Source organism: Pelodiscus sinensis, chromosome 5 (genome assembly GCF_052426305.1).
Source record: "Pelodiscus sinensis isolate ZL-2025 chromosome 5, ASM5242630v1, whole genome shotgun sequence".
Classification (NCBI taxonomy): domain Eukaryota; kingdom Metazoa; phylum Chordata; order Testudines; family Trionychidae; genus Pelodiscus; species Pelodiscus sinensis.
Window position 1 is genome coordinate 129,483,741 of NC_143056.1, and position 18,911 is coordinate 129,502,651.

Genomic DNA, 18,911 nt, shown 5'->3' on the forward strand with positions numbered 1-18,911 from the left:
CTGGCACCCGATCCCCAGCCTCAGCTAGTCTCCCCTCAGCGCCCAGGGAGCGACTCTCGCTCCACCTTCTACATTAAGGAGCCCTCTCTGAGCAGCTGTGCAGATCAGAAGGGACCGGAGCGTTGTCACTCACCTGAAGACTCTCCCTCCGGCCAGGAACTTTCCTTAAAATTCTTGGCATCCTGGATCCAGAGCTCTGCCTCCCCGAGCTCGATCCGGCAGATTAAATCCGGGGTGGAGCCTGAAAAGCCTGCGGGAGGGGACAGAGCGAGTTTTATTACTCAGGTTTTGGGGTCAGGGATTGGTTTGGGTGTGGGAGCAGCCCAGCACAACGGGGCCCCATCTCGGACAGGGTGTGTCTGTGCAGCACCTGGCACGGCCAGGCCCCAGTCGCAGATGCTGACGCTGCTTCAGAGGTACGCGCCAAGATCCCAAACAGGAGCATACAGAAGACGTATTTCAATAGAGATTTCTCCCTGCCTCACACCAGGCAATTTCACCTTGTACTCTGAAGCAGCAAGGTCTACGATCCCTCTCAGTTTGCAATGGGGGTTGAGTTATGGCAGGTGTTGCTGGTACAGGGACCTATCAGCTCTTTGGCTTGGGGTGCAGGCATTGTTCAGCCAGAGGGTTGTTACATGCACCATGTTCCTTCTTTTGGAGGAGGTGGGGAGCTGTGACAAGCAGCAGGAAAGGTTTTCTCCCTGCCTTATTTGCCTGGGTGCTGTTTGCGACCACCTCTGTGCCAGGACTGAGGTACATAAGGCAAGTAGAGAAGTTACACTAAGATTAGCCCCAGGTTCTGCAGCCCTGCGCTCTGCATTGGCAGGGAGCCGGCCTGGGAGGGGCTGGCATTTGACATTTGCCACCACGGGGATGCAGCCACACCTGGCAGCTGAGGCCTGGAGCGGGCCCAGACACTGCACCGCTTTTAGGAAAGGGAACTTGGTCCTTACCCAGGGAAACCAGGGCCCGGTAATTCCTCAGCATCTGCTCCCGGTACAGCTGCTTCTCCGGCGGGGACAGGAGCTCCCACTCCGCCCGGGTGAAATACAGAGCCACGTCCTCGAACGCCACCGGGGGCTGCTGGCACAAGCGACCCGCACTCAGCGCCCGCCGCCCCGGGCCGGGAACAGGCGCCTGCGCCCCCGCCCCCGCCCCGACCGCAGCCCCCAGCTCGGGTCCCCCTGCCCCGGCCCGGCCGCCCCCGGTCTGCTCTGCCCGGCCGGGACCTCCCCCAGGGACGCGCCCCCCGGCCCCGCTGCTGCCCCCGCCCCGGGAGGGACCCGCAGCCTCCTACCTGCGCCGGCCCCGCTGCAGCCATGGCCGGGCAGCGCCTCCCCCGCGCGCGCCGGGGCTGCACCCGGGAGCCGCCTGCGGCCGGGCAGGGACCAGGCACCGCGATCCCCGCCCCGCGCCTGCGCCGCCTCCAGCAGCTGGGAGGCCCCTGCGCCGCTGCAGCCGCCTGGGTCCCGCGTCCCCTCGGCTCGCTGGAGCCTGGCGGGGCGGGGGCCGCTCAAGTCAATCCGCCGCCCTTGCCCCAGCCCTCCCCTCTGGCACTGCCCGGGCGCCGGCTTTGCACAGAGGGTGCGGGTCGGGGACGAAGCCCGGCGGGGCGTCCGGGGCTCAGCCCCCAGGACATGCAGCCCCGAACTCTAAGCCCTCCAGGGAGGACAAATAGCAAATAAGGCCCCAAAGGAAAGTCTGGGCCCCACGGACTGAACCTGGGGGCTAACCCTGGCTCCAGCCAGGGGATTGATCGCCTCCCCCCCCCCATCTGGCATACTATATACGTGAGTTCTTTTAAATAAGGCCCCCATTTTCAAGGGGACACCCCCTGCAGCTTCCTGCCCCACGTGGGGCAGATCCCCTCTTGGGGTGACAGCAGCATGCTCCTCCTTAAACAGGTTTCCCTTGGTGGACCCCACTGGGCCGGGCCAGCAGCCTTGCTCAGCCCTGCAGTGGGGATCTGCCCCCAAAAGTGGCATGTGCTGTGGAACTCATTGCCTGGGACACCATATGACCCACCCTCCCCCTCCTGAGCAAACCCCTCTGGGTGCCAATCTGAAGTGGACGGGCACAGATGGAGCAGCATCGAGCCAGAGACCAGAGGTCCCAGCTATGGCAGTGTGACTGAAGAAGTGGGCTGTGCCCACGAAAGCTCATGATCCCATCTACATGTTTTGTTAGTCTATAAAATGCTACCAGACCATTTGTTGTTTTTTCGGTACCCTGGTGTGACTCTGCCCCGACACTCACCTTGCTTTCTGGGGCTCCTCACCACCCTGTCCTGATGGGCCAGATTCTCTGGTCTCCCCTAGACAAGTCACAGAGTTCGCTCTCTCCACCCCACCCCGAAGAGCAAAGCAGACACTAAATCACTTCAGCTCTGGGAGAACGCAGTCCTAGATCACACCCCTAAATAAACCCATCTTTCTCTGAGTAAAAGAAAAGCTCATGAGGATGTTCACCCTCTGTCAAATGAGAGAGGGACTATGTACACTGATTGTCCCTCCCTCCCCCGGTAACAGTTATTTACACCGGGTTTGGTAGGAAACAAAGACGACTTTATTAAGTACAAACAGCAGGATTTGAGTTGCTGAAAGTGAAAACAAACAGAGCAACATAATTTACCGAATTACAATGAAAAAAACCTCATAACTAATTCAGTTAAAAAAATTACCAACTGTTCCGAACCCTAAAGAGCTCATTCTTATTTCAGGCCAGTCTTAAAGTCAAAAGATAATCGTTTACTCTGACTTGGGTCTCTGGTGGTTCCCTTTGTATCTTAATGTTCCAGGCTCTTCCCCAAGCCAGGGGAAGACAAAAGGACAGATAGCTTCGCATTGTTCATATACACTGTCTCTCCTTGGAGGGAATGTTTTGTTCGCTACCCCCACTTCCCATGGGAAATTACCTGGTCAAACTGATACCCCATTATTAGGTAGTATGGTCACATGTCTTCATAAGAACAACCGCTGCTTAGACTTAACAGACTTGAGAATAGCCTTGTTTGTCCTTTAAGCCGGTGATCACCCACTCATTAAGGCTTCTAGGAGCACCGCTGAGAGCTTACATTTGCACATTTAAAACCGTTTTAGGCCTCATGTTTCTAACTTTTCGTACAAGACTAATACATGCACCCAAATAAGAGATCCAGATCCTGCAGACTGTAACATTAACATCGATAGGTGACATGAGGTATTTTGTCTAAAGCATCTTCAAGTTACACATATTTATATTCATAAGCCAATTTCATAAAGTATGTGGGGGAACTGTCACAGGAGCAGCTAAGTCACTGGAAGAATTCTTCTATTAGCCTTGCTACTGCCTCTCAAGGGGGTGGAGTTACTACAGAGACGGCAAAACCCCTTTCATCACTGTGGTAAGTACAATGTTACACTGTGCCACCACCGTGCTGGTAGCACAGACATGCCCTCTGTGTTTCTTGCTGTAACTTTTGCTATGGCCCATGGAAGCTGTTTCCTGTTCTAAACAGAATATTGTCCGCTCTGCCACCTCTCTCAATGATGTTAGCTGTATGGACATTATTAAATTAGTGTAATGAGTTTCAACAGCCTCAGGGATCAAGCCTCAACTACAGCTTGGTCATCAGTTGAAAGTTTTATAGGCATAGCTAGATGGGTCAGGCCAGGGGATGGAAAAGCACCATGCTGACAAAATCCCAGTGTAGACACAGCTACCTTGGTGGAAGAGTGCTTATATCACCATAGATAACATCAGAGAGGTCTACTAAAAAATCAGCTCCGTGGAACAAGTCCTTCCATCTACAAAGCAAACACTAGCACTAGGTGCTATGACTGCCCAGCTTTAGAGGCAACGTTGTATCATGAGTCTGCTCGAGGTTCGGGGAAGGGGTCTTCCATGTTCCCTCTAATCTTTTCCATCCACGTGTGAATTTTTTATCCATGTGCAGAATAGTTTTTTATGTGCACCAAGGTATGTGCACCAACATTAGAAACAAAAACCTAGCTGCAGATGCTCAGCTAATCAGCTGGGCAGCATCTGAATTACTCCTGAGCGTCCGCTCAAGCACCCAGCTTACAGGGAACACTGATGGTGTTCCTGCTACAGCAGAAAAACATCTGGCAGCTTACATGCCATCTATACGAAAGGTAACTGTTCTGGCATATTCCCATTGGTATAGGCTCCATTGTGTAGACCTCGTCCCTTAGTGATCCAGTACAACTTCTACACAACTAGCGAAATACAAATACACAGATTTTAGTTGTCCAGCAGGTTTTAACTCTGATGTAAAGCAATTAGTTTAAACACAGGCAAGACATCAGTACCCAGACAAATGTCATTTTGCTACAGAGATCCATTGGAGTTGGCATGGAGGGGTTCTCTCCCGCTCAGCTTTACCACTGCGATGGCTAGTCCTAGAGACAAAGAAGGAGTCTTTCAGGTGATTCACTCAAGGTGCTAGGACAGCCACAGGTCTGTTCTCTGTGTGGATTTCTCAGTGTTCTCCTTAGCTAGGGCTATACAAGAGAGAATTTGTCAGCAATCAGATATCTGTTGCTACCCACTATGGGGCACTCAACCCGGCCAGGCAAAGGTGCTCCCACTCAACAGCACGGTCATACAGATGTTTTTAGTTCATGGAGTGGGACATTTTATACCTTCTCTGAAGTGATTTGGACTCATGGCAAAAGCTTGGGACTATCCAGCCAGGATATGGGTTATGCCCCGTCCCACTGTCCGACAAGAAATCGAAGCCTCTTGCGACTTTGGAAAACTCCCATGACTTTGTGCAAAACACCTTGTGCCATCTCCACCTAGGTCAGACCTGTCGGGCCATGCACTGAACAACTGCTGACCCAGCTCCAGTCAGCGACCTGCTTCTGCAAGTTACTTTCCGTGGGTTCCCTGCAGGCCAGCTATGCATGAATCTGTGCTCTTTCCATCCTAGCAGTAGGCAGCAACGTCCCGCAATGTTCTGGACGTCAGAATAAAGTCTCTATGGAAAGTCTCTTTCCATTTCTGGACAGCTGTGTCCTTGGACAGTAGTTCATCACACAGTCATACGTAGTCATTTGATTCATCCACTTGGTCCACCAGCAGCAGGAAAGAACCGTTAGTAACACAAGACAGCTCTACACACCCCCGTACCCGGACTTTCCTCCCCATACTCGATGGTCAACATTTCCATGTCCACATTCCACTGCTGTGAATGAGCCACATCCCCACTGATTTCATTAGCCTCAGTTACACATGTATCCTCTTTCTTTTGTTGTCCTTATATATACACCCCTGCCTCTGTAAACTCCACTCCCATTCATCTGATGAAGTGGGTTTTCCCCACAAAAGCTTATGCCCTAATACATCTGTTAGTCTCTAAGGTACCACAGGACTCGTTTTTGCAGCTACAGACTAACAAGGTGACCTTTCTGAGTCGAGATCGGCAGGGTCACTTCATGTGAAACATTGCACCTGACACTCTTTCCAACTGAATGGATCTTCTTTCGTAGCAAATATAGTTAGACAGACCTTTGTTAAAGATTCGTTATCTTTTTCTTATTGATCACATTTCCGTTTTTAAAAAGGCAGCACGGAACAGTTCCTGAGCCGTCTTCCAATCACACAGAGCAGGCTGTCCTGCTCTATCCCTCAGACCAATCCACACCAAGACGGGACGGCAAATCCCACTTCTGGAGTGTCCTGGCTGAAACCAATGGTTGTGGCGGGGAGTTCCTGGCTGGGTCCCAGACAGGAAGGGGTTTGTGTCAATGTTCCTTCTAATCTTTTCCATCGGTGGGCAGGATTTTTACCATCATTGCGTGGAATAATTTTTTATGTGCACCGAGGCATGTGTGAATGTGCACCACCAATAGAAACACTCCACCTAACTGTGAGCGCTCTGTTTATCAGCTGGGAAGCATTTGAATTTCTCCTGAGCGGCTGTACATGCGCACAGCCTACAGGGAGTGTGTGTGTTTGGCAGACTATGAGGTGTCCTGGCCCAATCCCAGTGAAATGGAGTAGGAGGGTCACATGAATGAAATGGACCATGATCAATTGAACTCAAAGCACAATAAGCTCGTGAGCTTCTCCACAATCCATCTGTCCACCCTTTTCCCTGCAGTGCTCAGACAAATTCCCTTCTTTGTCCCCACTTGGACTCTCCGTCCATCATGGAGCCTGAACCACAGCCTGGCCTGTATCTGGTGCTGCTGTGTCAAGCCCATGGGCTCCTGGAAGCCCCTCAGGCCCTGGCGGCGGTCGAGAGGCGTTAGCGTGCGTGGCTAGATGCCGGGTGAGGTTTGCCTGTTGGCTGAAGTCCTTGCCGCAGGTGGAGCAGCGGTACGGCTGGGCCCCGGTGTGGGTGCGCTGGTGCTTGGTCAGCGTGCTGGCGCTGCCGAAGCCCTTGCCGCAGTCGGCACAGCGGTACGGCCGTTCCCCGGTGTGCGTATGCCAGTGCTGGGTCAGGGCACTGGCGTTGCTGAAGCTCTTGCCACAGTCCGTGCACTGGAAGGGCCGCTCCCCGGTGTGGGTGCGCCGATGGTGGGTCAGCGTGCTGGCATTGCTGAAGCCCTTACCACAGTCGGCGCAGCAGTACGGCCGCTCCCCGGTGTGCGTGCGCCGGTGTTGGGTCAGCGTCCAGGTGCTGCCGAAGCTCTTGCCGCAGTCGGCACAGAGGTAGGGCCGCTCCCCGGTGTGTGTGCGCCGGTGGCGGTGCAGCGAGGCGGCATCACCGAAGTCCTTGCCGCAGTCGACGCAGCGGTAGGGCCACGCCTTGGCGTGCATGCGCCGGTGCCGGTGCAGCGATTTGGCCCAGCAGAAGCTCTGGCCGCAGTCAACACAGCGGTACCGTTGCTCCCCGGTGTGCGTGTGCTGATGGGCCGTCAGGTGTGAGAGTTGAGCGAAGTCCTTGCCACAGTCGGCGCAGCAGTAGGGCCGCTCCCCGGTGTGCGTGCGCCAGTGCTGATTCAGCGCCGAGGCTCGGATGAAGCCCCTGCCGCAGTCAGAGCACCGGTACGGCCGCTCCCCGCTGTGCGTGCGCCGGTGCTGGGCCAGTGCCGAGGCATTGCTGAAGCTCTTCCCGCAGTCCACGCAGCTGTGGGACGGTTGCCCTGCAGCCAGGTCCGGTCTCTGGCTGACTCTGTTTCTACACTCGGCATGGGGACCAACTCCAACCTGTCCATGGTTCCCCCCATGGGCCATGGGATCCTGCTTTCCTCCCGCACTCTCCCCACATTCCAGCTGTCTCCTCATTCCTCCCTGGACCGTGCGCCCTGCTGGAGAGAGAGCAGAGGGAACTCTGGGGTTAGCTCGCAGCTAAGTTTGCATGTTGGTCAAAGTGTAAAAAATCTCAGAGTCTGATTTCCCCATTTGTCCACCACTTGTCTGTGACTCACCCCGCAACAGCGACTCCTGTCCTGTGGGGCTGGGCCCAAAGTCCTGTACCAAGTGGTGTAACCTGGCATCCAGGGCAAAAGTGCCTCTCACATATGTCCCTCTGTCCCATCCATGACAGACAAAAAAGGCCAGACTGAGTCAGACTAAAAGTCCATGTAGTCCAATGCCAGGGACGCCAGAGGGAGTGAACAGAACAGGTAAATGATCCATCCTGTCACCCATTCCCAACTTCTGACAAATAGTGACTAGAGACACCATCCCTGCCCATCCTGGCTAATAGTCATTTATGGACCTATCCTCCATGAATGTATCTAGTTCTTTTTTGAACCCTGTTACATTCCTGGCCTTCACAAATCCTTTGGCAAGGAGTTCCACAGGTTGACTGTGCACTGAGAGAAGAAAAATTTCCTTTTGTTGTTTTAAACCTGCTACTTATTAATTTCATTTGGTGACCCCTAGCTCTTACGTTATGGGCACAAGTAATTAACTTTTCCTTATTTACTTTCTCCACACCTGTCATGATTTTATAGACCTCTACCATATCCCCCCTAAGTCTCCTCTTTTCTAAAATGAAAAGTTGCAGTCTTTTTAATCTCTTCTCATATGGCACCAGTTCCAAACCCCTCATCATTTGTGTTGCCCTTTTCTGAACCTTTTCCCATGCCAAGATATATTTTTTGAGATGAGGCAACCACATCTGTAACCAGCTTTCTCCCTTTCCCCACGTCTGCTCTTTGGCAATCAAAGCCCTCACGTCCCAGCAGGCGGGGCCCTTCTGAACTTTCTCCAATGCCAAGATATTTTGAGATGAAACGTGCGCCCCGCTGGATTCCTCCCTTTCCCCACGTCTGCTCTTTGGCAATCAAAGCCCTCACGTCCCAGCAGGCGGGGCCCTTCTGAACTTTCTCCAATGCCAAGATATTTTGAGATGAAACGTGAGCCCCACTGGATCAGAGCTATTGCTGTGTATTGCCCCAGGGAACAACACTGTGGGGTGAGCATGGGGCAGGTTCACCCTTGAATGCCCTTCCCCCCCAGCTTCTCCACATCAGGCCAGGATTAGGGTGAGAAACCCCTGGCTGAGCTAGAGTTAAGTTTTGAGAGAGAGATGCCCCATCTCCATTGACAGACTCCCAGGCTATGTCTAGACTGCATCCCTCTGTCGACAGAGGGATGCAAATCAAGCACGTCACAATTGTTAATGAAGCCGAGATTTAAATATCCCGTGCCTCATTAGCATAAAAATGGCCACCGCTTTTTTTCGAAACAGAGGGGTTTTTTTTCCCGAAGAAACAGCAGTCTAGACGTGGATCTGTCGAAAATAAACCCTTTTTCGACAGATCCTGTATTCCTCAAAAAATGAGGTTTGCATGATCTGTCGAAAAAGGCATTAATTTCGACAGATCTGCATCTAGACTGCCGTTTTTTTCTAACAAAACCCATTTCGGAAAAAAGCAGCAGCCATGTTTATGCTAATGAGGCACGGGATATTTAAATCCCGGCGTCATTAGCAATTGCGACGTGCCTAATCTACATCTCTCTGTCGACAGGGGGGACATGATTGCACTCTTTAAATATATTAGAGGGATAAATACCAGGGAGGGAGAGGAATTATTTAAGCTTAATACCAATGTGGACACAAGAACAAATGGATATAAGCTGGCTAGTAGGAAGTTTAGACTTGAGATTAGACGAAGGTTTTTAACCATTAGAGGAGTGAGGTTCTGGAACGGCCTTCCAAGGGAAGTAGTGGGGGCAAAAGATCTGTCTGGCTTCAAGATTAAACTAGATGGGTTTATGAAGAGGATGGTTTGATGAGATAACATGATCTTAGTAACTAATTGACCATTCATTATCAGAGGTAAATAGGTCAATGGAGGGACGATAGGAGTTACTTTAGAGAACTTTCTGGGTGTCTGGCTGATGAGTCTTGCCCACATGCTCAGGGTTTAGCTGATCGCCATATCTGGGGTGGGGAAGGAATTTTCCTCCAGGGTAGATTGGCAGAGGCCCTGGAGGTTTTTCGCCTTCCTCTGTAGCATGGGGTACATGTCACAGCTGGAGGGTTCTCTGCATCTTGGGGTCTTCAAACTATTTGAAGGCTTCAATATCTGAGATCTAGGTGAGAGGATTATTCTAAGAGGGGTGGGTGAGATTCTGTGGCCTGCACTGTGCAGGGGGTCAGACTAGATGATCATAATGGTCCCTTCTGACCTTAAAGTCTATGAGTCTATGACAGAGAGGTGTAGTCTAGACACACACCCAGGGTATGTCTACACTACCCCGCTAGTTCGAACTAGCGGGGTAATGTAGGCATACCGCAATTGCAAATGAAGCCCGGGATTTGAATTTCCCGGGCTTCATTTGCATAAGCGGGGCACCGCCATTTTTAAATCCCCGCTCGTTCGAATCCCGTGCAGCGCGGCTACACGCGGCACGAACTAGGTAGTTCGAACTAGGCTTCCTAGTTCGAACTACCGTTACTCCTCGTGAAATGAGGAGTAACGATAGTTCGAACTAGGAAGCCTAGTTCGTGCCCCGTGTAGCCGCGCTGCACGGGGTTCGAACGAGCGGGGTTTTAAAAATGGCGGCTCCCCGCTTATGCAAATGAAGCCCGGGAAATTCAAATCCCGGGCTTCATTTGCAAGTGCGGTATGCCTACATTACCCCGCTAGTTCGAACTAGCGGGGTAGTGTAGACATACCCCCAGTGAGGGAAAATCCACCCCGTCCCAAGGGGAGCTGTTCCCGAGATGAAGTCCCTTCATTAACGCTTGGCCCCTAATTTCTAGCCTGAATTTGTCTCCCTTCAGCTCCCATCTGCATAAAGGATCCCTCCTCTAGCTGCTGGGTAAATCAGAAGGGACTGGATTATTAAGACTCACCTGAGGAGGGGCTTTCAGACCTGGAGCTTTCCATGGAGTCCTCGGTATCCTGAACCCAGAGTTCTGCCTCCCCTAGCTCAATCCGCTGGATTAAGTCTGGTTTGGAACCTGAATAGCCTGTTTGGGGGGAAAGAATGGGTTTCATTACTAAGCGCTTCTCCACACGACGCAGTGTTGTTGACAAAACAGGGGACGGAGGCGTGCACACGCCAACGTGACTTTTGGGTATTAAAAAAAAAATGTTTTGGTGATCAAATAAAAGCACCTCAAAGAGAGAGAGGTGTAGCGCGTTTGGAGGCCACGTTTCAGCCACAAAGCATCAGTGCAGACACTGTGCTTTGTTCTGCCGCTGTAAATGGCCTCCAGGAGGCATCCCACAATGCCCATCTTGACCGCTCTGGTCAGCAGTTTGAACTCCGCTGTCCTGCGCATATGTACACAGATAGCCACCCCGCTGCCCTTCAAGCCCCGCCAATTTTTGAAATTACACTTCCCATTTGGTTGGCACGGAGAGCTCACATCGCATTTTCCCCCCAGACCATGGCCACTCCACAGGGCGAATGCTCAGCTGCTTGGGCCACCGTGGAGCTGTTGGATCCACTCCAGCCATAAGTTTGATACCTACAGGCACGTTTCTCATCAAGAGATGTATTTTACTTTAATGATTCAATGGGGTGTGCAAACTAACCACCTTGTTTCTGTGTGTTGTTTCTTGTGCTTACGTGGATGTGACCTGCAGGAGAAAGCCAATCCACTGGCCGAGAGCCTCTCCCAGATAAGAAAGAGACCAAGGTGGAGCAAAAAGGTCCAGGAAGGGCTACAGGAAGGTCCAGGAAGGGCTACAGTTCTCTGACACAGAAAAAAAAAAAGGAACACAGGGAGTAGATAGAAATGGAAAGGCAGGACAGAAAAGAAAATCAGAAGATTATTCAAAGAGGCCGCTGAGTGGATGGTAAAAGTAAATGGAGGGACAAAGAGAGATGCTGAAATTCCTACTCACAACCTATTCTGAACAGATGCATACTTGCCTCCCCTGTGGCCACTTTAGAACTGTTTTCCACACCCTCCCCAAACTTGTCCCACCCATTCTTTTCATCTTTCTGGGACTTCTTGGTTTCCCGTTCACTCCACCCTTTCAGATGGCCTCCACAATTATACTGAAATTAGCATAGCTAATTGGTCTTGCCTAGAACAGGGGGCTGGACTTGATGACCTTCTGAGGTCTTTTCCAGCTCTATGATTCTATGACAGTCTGCCCCTTACTACTTCCCTTCCCACCAAAGCTTTGTGTTTACTAGTGTTTAACAAAAACAAAATATCTTATACCGTTACTCCTCATGGAATGAGGAGTAACGGTAGTTCGAACTAGGAAGCCTAGTTCGAACTACCTAGTTCGTGCCCCGTGTAGCCGCGCTGCACGGGGTTCGAACGAGCGGGGTTTTAAAAATGGCGGCGCCCTGCTTATGCAAATGAAGCCCGGGAAATTCAAATCCCGGGCTTCATTTGCAAGTGCGGTATGCCTACATTACCCCGCTAGTTCGAACTAGCGGGGTAGTGTAGACATACCCTTACAGATAACAAATCTTTATTTGTATACTACAAATTGTGACAGTAGCTAGCTGTAAAACATATAGGCAGGATAGTCACTTTTCTTACTAAAACCTAGGCTATCAACTGTCACTAGTGTTTTGTAACTAAACTTGGTCTAATGAAGCACAGCAGATTGCTGCACAGAAATATACATCACTGGCGCTCATTCTCAAAATGTTGCCTCAATGCCTCCCTGATTTTAATCCCTCCCCCATTGTCCCTCTCTCATAGCCCTGGCATCAGGCTGCTCAAAATCACCATTCAGGTGATCTGCCTCTGTGCTTCACCCCGAGCAAAATTTTCACTCAGGTTCACAAATATTATGCAACATACAGCAGGTAGCTATGGCCATGGAAATATTTTACTCATTGAGCTCTAGCTTCCCACAAAGCATCACCAATGCACTTTTAGTCTGCCAAATGTACACTCCATGGTCCTCCTGCACCTACTCAGACTATTGTTGAAGCACTTCTTACAGCTGTTCAGGTTTCCCTGGTAAGGCTTCATGAACCATGGTAGCAACGGGTATGCTGAGTATCCCAGTATCATGTGTATTTCAATCTGGACTCTTCTAGGAATGGATAGGAAGTCCCTGTGTGCAGCTTTCTGTACAGGCCAGTGTTCCTGAAGATGTGTGTGTGTCACGTTTCCTGGTCCACCCTCTGTTAATGTCAATGGAACACCCACCGCACCATGGAAAAATAGCTCTATTGTATTCTGTGGTAATGTGGTCCAGTGCCAAACTGGGACATGCCATCTCTCGCCCCTCTTCAGTTAGAGAGATCCATTTCCATAAAGCCATCCACTATTTCATGCACATTGCCAAGAGTCACCGTCCTCTGAAGAAGGATGCAATTAATGGACCTGCACGTGTGCATTAGTTCAGCCCCACTTCCTGACTCCAAACTGATTCATGACCAACCAGTAGCAATTGAGGAATCACTAGATTCCTAAAGGCAACACCACGACTGCGTCTAGACTGGCATGATTTTGTGGAAATACTTTTAACGGAAAAGTTTTTCCGTTAAAAGTATTTCCGCAAAAGAGTGTCTAGATTGCCATGGATGCTTTTGCGCAAAAGCATCCGTGCCCAGTATAGACGCGCTTTTGAGCAAGAAAGCTCCAATGGCCATTTTAGCCATCGGGCTTTCTTGCGCAAAAAATGAAGGTGCCTGTCTACACTGGCCCTCTTGTGCAAGTATTCTTGCGCAAGAGGGCTTATCCCTGAGCGGGAGAGTCAAAGTATTTGCGCAAGAAGCACTGAATTCTTACATTAGAACGTCAGTGTTCTTGCACAAATTCAAGCGGCCAGTGTAGACAGCTGGCAAGTTTTTGCCAGTCTAGATGCACCCCACATGTTTCTCCACCAAGCGGGCAGGCAGCTCTCACTTTGGTGTCCTTGCATCACAGTGCTGGGGCAAGCACCACACAAAGTTCCAGGAAAGGGAGATTTCTGCATCCAAAAGTTCTGCATCCGCTGTTCATCCTCCCAGATCTATATAATGATGCAATACCATCACTCAGGAACTGTTTCCACAGCAGAAGAGCGATGGTCCACCATGTGCAGCTGCTCCATTAATGCCAAAAGTAATGTGGCGTTGTTCCGGTCCCTGGATCACAGCAGGTTAGGCAGCTCTGACTCAAGTTTGGATAGGAGCCTCGTGATTAAGTGCACTACAACGTGCAATGTGTTAATGAGAGTGAACAGTGTGGACTCCATCCTTTCACACAGAGGGCATGTCTACACTAGCAAATCATTCTGAAATAAGTAAAATTGAAATAACTCCTGAAATAACAAAATCGAAATAGCGTGAACATCGAAATTCGTCAGAATTATTTTGAAATAGCGCATTCACACGGATGGGAGCCCGTCTGTGCAGCATCTGGCACAACTGGGACTTGATCTCTCATCCCTCTGTTCTCAGATTAGGACACAGGGTGAACAGAAAGACTCCATCTACATTCTCTCGCCTGGTCATTATTTCACTTACCCAATTATCTCCTGAAAAACGTTTCAGGGAGGAAATGTTTGGAAGCGTTTGCTTCTTTGTGGCCTTATTGGTGTTTTCCACAGCTCTTTGTGGCAAGCCATAAAGAGATCAGCCATAATGTGCTATCATATATATAGTAGCCCAATGTCTGTGACTCTGTAACGCTGAAATGCTGGCTGTTCCCTCTGGGCGGTTCTGTTGCCTGAGTCACGTCCTTCCCCTCCCGCCATGGCGCTCGGCTGATTTCTGTGCTGCTCAGCCGGGCCGCTGCGGAGGAGCAAGAGGCCGTTTGGGCGCATGGGGGTGCCGGGCCGCCACAGAGGAGCAAGCAGAGTAAGCGGCCATTTGGGCTTCCTCGAGGCGGCCTGGCTGAGCGGTGCAGAACTCAGCCGAGCGCCACGGCGGGAGGTGAAGGGGGGCGGGGCGGTGACATACACAGCCGGGCCCCACCCCCTGGCCGCGGGGTGGGCGGGGGAACGAGGGGGAGGACAACTGGGAGGCTGCAGGATCAGTGCTGGGGTGAAGGGAAATGGTGCAGGGGGGCAGCTAGAGCTTATAGGAAGCAGCTCCGCGGGGCTGCCCTGTGGGAGCAAATGGCGCAAACAGCTGTTTGGGCTCCGCGCTCCCCATGCAGGAGAGCCAGGAGGGAGAGAAGAGAAAGAGAGGTGGAGAGAGAGGCAGGTGATGGAAGAGAGCTGAGAGAGAGAGGGGGGAGGCAGTAGGAGGATGGGAGAGGAGAGAGACGGAGCGAGAGACTGGAGGCTCAGGAAAGAAGACTGAGATAGAAAGGGAATAGGACGTGGAGGAGAGACCTGAAAATCCCGTTTTATGATGGGCTAATTGGCTAGTGTAACATTCCTATACAGACCTTCAGATCGCTTTGGTTAGGGTGCAAGCACTGTTAAACCGCACGGGTTGTTAAATGTAGGAGGTACCCTCTTCTTCAGAGGAATGAGGGGTGGCTGTGCAAACAGCAGCAGGAAAGATTTTATAAGCTCTGGGCCTCTTTCTGCAGCCATATCAGAAGAGCAGTGACCATGAGCCAAGAAGCAGAAAAAGTCACATCCTCACATTCCATCTACATTCCATAAAAATCATATCATATCAGCTATAAAGAAGATCCGGTCCTAATAGTACCCACCATCCTCAAATAAGGAAACAGATCTTAAGAAGCTTAAAGAAAACGTTGTTTGACACTGTTCTGTCTGGCTACAAATCACTTACCAACAGTTGTAGGAGTGAAATCTCAACTTCTTTATTATTTTACTGTTGTGGTCCCTACTTCCCTATTGTTTAGCCATATGGTTTCTGTCTGTTGGGGTATGTCTACACTAGCCCCCTAGTTTGAAGTAGGGAGGCTAATGTAGGCATTTAAATATCCCGGGCTTTATTTGCATCTTCCCGTCCGAGCGCCATTTTTAAATCCCCTTAGTCCAAACTAACTGCCTGAACTAAGGACTTAGTTTGAGTTAACGTTTGACTGCTGCGTGTAGCCGCGGGCAGTTTTCGGACTAGGGAGATTTAAAAATGGCGCCTGGATGGGAAGATGCAAATAAATATCTGGGCTTCATTTGCAACTTCGAATGCCTACATTAGCCTCCTTAGTTTGAATTAGGGGGCTAGTGTTGACATACCCTTGCATAATTAATTTTACATTTAAGTCAACTAGGGTGGTGGGACTAGTCGAATAAAATATTGAACTGCAGAGCCACAGCGGGGGTAGTTACTGGAGCTGGCACAAGTTAGGACTGAGCAGTTCCAGCTCGCACTGGCTCCAGGATTGATGCGGCTCCGCAATTTAAATGTAGGAAGAGCCGCCGGGCTTTTACTACATTGAAGCGGCAGAGCCACAGTGGGAACCCAGCAAGAGCCAGGACAGGGCACCTCCCCTTATCGACTAATTGTGTAGTCGATACAAATTGTATCAACTATATGCTTAGTCCATGACCTGTTTCTTAACATCCTTAGTTCCTGCTGGTGGGACCACATCCTCATGCAGCAGTGGGACGACCAGCAGTGGCTCCAGAACTTCTGCATGCGGAAGGACACCTTCCTGGAGTTGTGCAAGTGGCTCGCCCCTGCTCTCCAGCGATGGGACACCCGCATGAGACCCGCCATGCCCCTGCGGAAGCGCGTCGCCATCGCCCTCTGGAAGCTCGCCACGCCGGACAGCTCCCGCTCCGTCGGGAACCAGTTCAGTGAGGGGAGATGCACCGTGGGGGCTGTGCTCATGCAGGTTTGACTCATTATTTTACTAGGAGGTTGGGGAAGCACTGGGAGGAGTTCCTTAGGGAAGGGGTGGAATCTTCATCCCTACAGAGTTTTCAGACCCGGCTTGACAAAGCCCTGCCAGGGATCGTTTAAGTGGGGTTGGTCTTGCTTTGGACTTGGTGACCTCCCGAGGGCTCTTGCAACCCTGTGATTCTATGTCCCGATGATTCTATAGGTGGTGAAGGCCACCAACGTCATCCCGCTGTGGAGGGTCATCACCTTGGGCAACGTCGACCCCATCATCGCTGGCTTTGTGGCCATGAGTTTCCCCAACTGCAGGGGAACCATTGACGGCACCTACATCCCCATCCCGGCTCCCGACCACCAGGCCTCCCACTATCAATAGGGGTACTTTTCAATCATGCTGCTGACCCTTCTGGACCCCAAGGGCCGGTTCAGGGACATTTATGTCGTGTGGTTGGGGAAGGGACATGAAGCCTGCTTCTCCAAGAACCCCCGACTTTTCCAGAGGATGCACGCTGGCACTTTTCTCCGACTACGCTATCAGAGTCGGGATGTCGACATGCCCATGTATGTCTGGGCGATGCCGCCTACCTCTTGATCCCTTGGCTGATGAAACCCTATATGGAATACCTAGTCCCCACCAAGAAATGGTTCGATACCAGGCTCAGCAGGTGCCGCAAGGTGGTGGAGGGCACCTTCAGCTGCCTCAAAGGGAGGTTACGATGTCTGGAACTCGGCGACCATAACATCTTCCAGGTGGTGCCAGCCTGCTTTGTCCTCCACAATCTGAGAGAGAACAAGGGGGAGATGTTCCTGCCGGGGTGGGGGGCAGAGGTTGAGCGGCTGCCCAGGGCTTTTGAGCCGCTGGGCACTGCTGCCATTCAGTGAACCCATCACATGGAGCGCTCACTCAGGAGGCCTTGAGGCTCATTTCAGCCGAGGCCACCTGTGAGACCCTCCCCACAAGGGGTCTCTGCATTGCCCCCGTGTGCCTTCCCCACCACCACCTCTACCTTCCCCTTCCCTCCCTCCCCTACAGCTCCAATAAAGAAGTCTTGTTTTCAAACAAAAACCTCCGTTATTTTTATTCAGGGAACATACAAGTGCGGGACTGGGGAAAGAATCTGGTAGCAGGGAGGGGAGAGAATAGGTTATGGGCTGGGGTTGGGATTGGTGCCAAGACACGTTGGCTGCCCGGGAAGTTTCACTGCCACGTGTTTGCAGGCCCCGGTGGCTCCTGGGGGGGGCTAGGAAGAGAAGCCCAGAGGAGTAGGGAGGGGGGAATTGGGGAAGGAATTGGGGGGCAGCAGGGGTGAGTGCTGAGAATTGGAGGGGGGCGGGGGCAGCAGGTGCATTGCTTGATAGCTGCAACCAGGCACTCCGTGGCGGTGGTGATTGAGGAGCACGTGGCCTGTTGCTGACGCCAGCTGCTCCCAGATCGCCCGCCTCCGCGCTCAGTCCTCGATGAAAGCAACCCACCACTGCTGCTCCTTCTCAAAACTTCTGTGGCGGGCCCACAGGCACTCAGGGTGCTCCTGCACCAGGTTCTCGTGGGGTGGGGGTGGTGGTGCAGGAGGTGGTGGACACACTACTTTTGCAGCTGGTCTAGGTGTGAAGTGACAAGGGCAGTCATCCCAGGAGACACTGTGCATGGCGCCGAGCCCTAATCTCTGAGCCAACACCGAAGGGCTCGGTTCAGGCGATGGGGATGGGCTTCGAGGAAGGCCGTATGTTGCCTAGACAGTGGGCACTTTTCTAGAGAGGTGCGGACATCCCAGGGGAGCATCACTGCACCCACATCCCGGGGACAAGCAGCTGCTGCCTCAGGCTCATGCTTAACGGGGTCCCCCCTCTACAGTCGTGTCTCAGACTCTCCGTCTTTGCCCTACCTCCTTGAGGGACAGCAAACTCAGCTCCCTGGGTGCTCTGGTTGCCCTTGCGCATGCCACAGCACTTCTGCCACGGAGCCGGACCTCCTGGCGCAGTTACTGCAGGCTACCCACGTGGCTCTGCAGGACCAGCACCTCACTCTGGGGCACCTCCTCACCCCACTCCACGTGCGGCTCATGCACCACAGCCCCTCTTAGCCTCCCCTGCACATCGTGGAGCGCCCCTTCTGGAACTGGGACAGCAGTTCCGACTCGTGGGTCTGGATTCTTATGGAGCGGTGGGACGACCAACAGTGACACCTCCCTGCAGCTGTGCCAGTGGCTCACCCCTGCCCTCTGGTGACAGGACACAGGCATGCAACCCACCATCCCCCTCTGGAAGGTTGCCACACCAGACTGCTACTGCTCCGTCGGGAACCAGCTTGGCCTGGGGAAGGTCGACCGTCGTGGCCATGCCCATGCCCATGCCCATGCAGGTAGGACTCTGTTGCCATTGTCCCAAGAGGGTGGGGAACTACTGCAATGGGTTCCCTAGAGACAGGGGACAGTGGACTCTCCCTTCCTGGAGGTTTTGCACTTCCACCTTCCCCATGCTGGAGCTGGGGTTCCTGGGGGTTGCTCGTGCTGTGGGAACGCCAAAGGGCTTTGGCTACCCTGTGATCCCTTGATTCTACCGGTGGGAAGGGCCATCAATGCAATCCCGCTGCACAGGGTCATCTTCCTGGTTGACGTGGACCCCACCGTGGCTGGCTTTGCTGCTGTGGGCTTCCTCCACGGCAGCAGGAGGGGGGCATGGACAGCACCGACACCCCCATCAGGGCCCCAACCACCAAGCCTCCAATTATATCAACCAGAATGGGTACTTCTCTATGGACCTGCAGGCCCTCGTGGACCACCGAGGCCACTTCGCTGACTTTAACGCCGGGTGGCCGGGGAAAG

At 52.3% G+C, this 18,911-nt stretch overlaps 1 protein-coding gene across 1 annotated transcript in view; it reads right to left on the bottom strand.

Annotated features, from left to right (window-relative positions):
- The window catches only part of LOC106731659 (uncharacterized), a 44,153-nt gene that overhangs the window by 20,409 nt on the left and 4,833 nt on the right, over positions 1–18,911 (bottom strand). The window contains exons 3-7 of the mRNA XM_089778844.1: positions 10,268–10,384; positions 6,159–7,262; positions 1,301–1,497; positions 957–1,086; positions 134–250 (exon numbers count right to left, since the gene is read on the bottom strand). Of these exons, the coding sequence (XP_089634970.1) occupies positions 134–250; positions 957–1,086; positions 1,301–1,497; positions 6,159–7,262; positions 10,268–10,384 (1,665 nt within the window). The remainder of the gene's footprint in view (positions 1–133; positions 251–956; positions 1,087–1,300; positions 1,498–6,158; positions 7,263–10,267; positions 10,385–18,911) is intronic.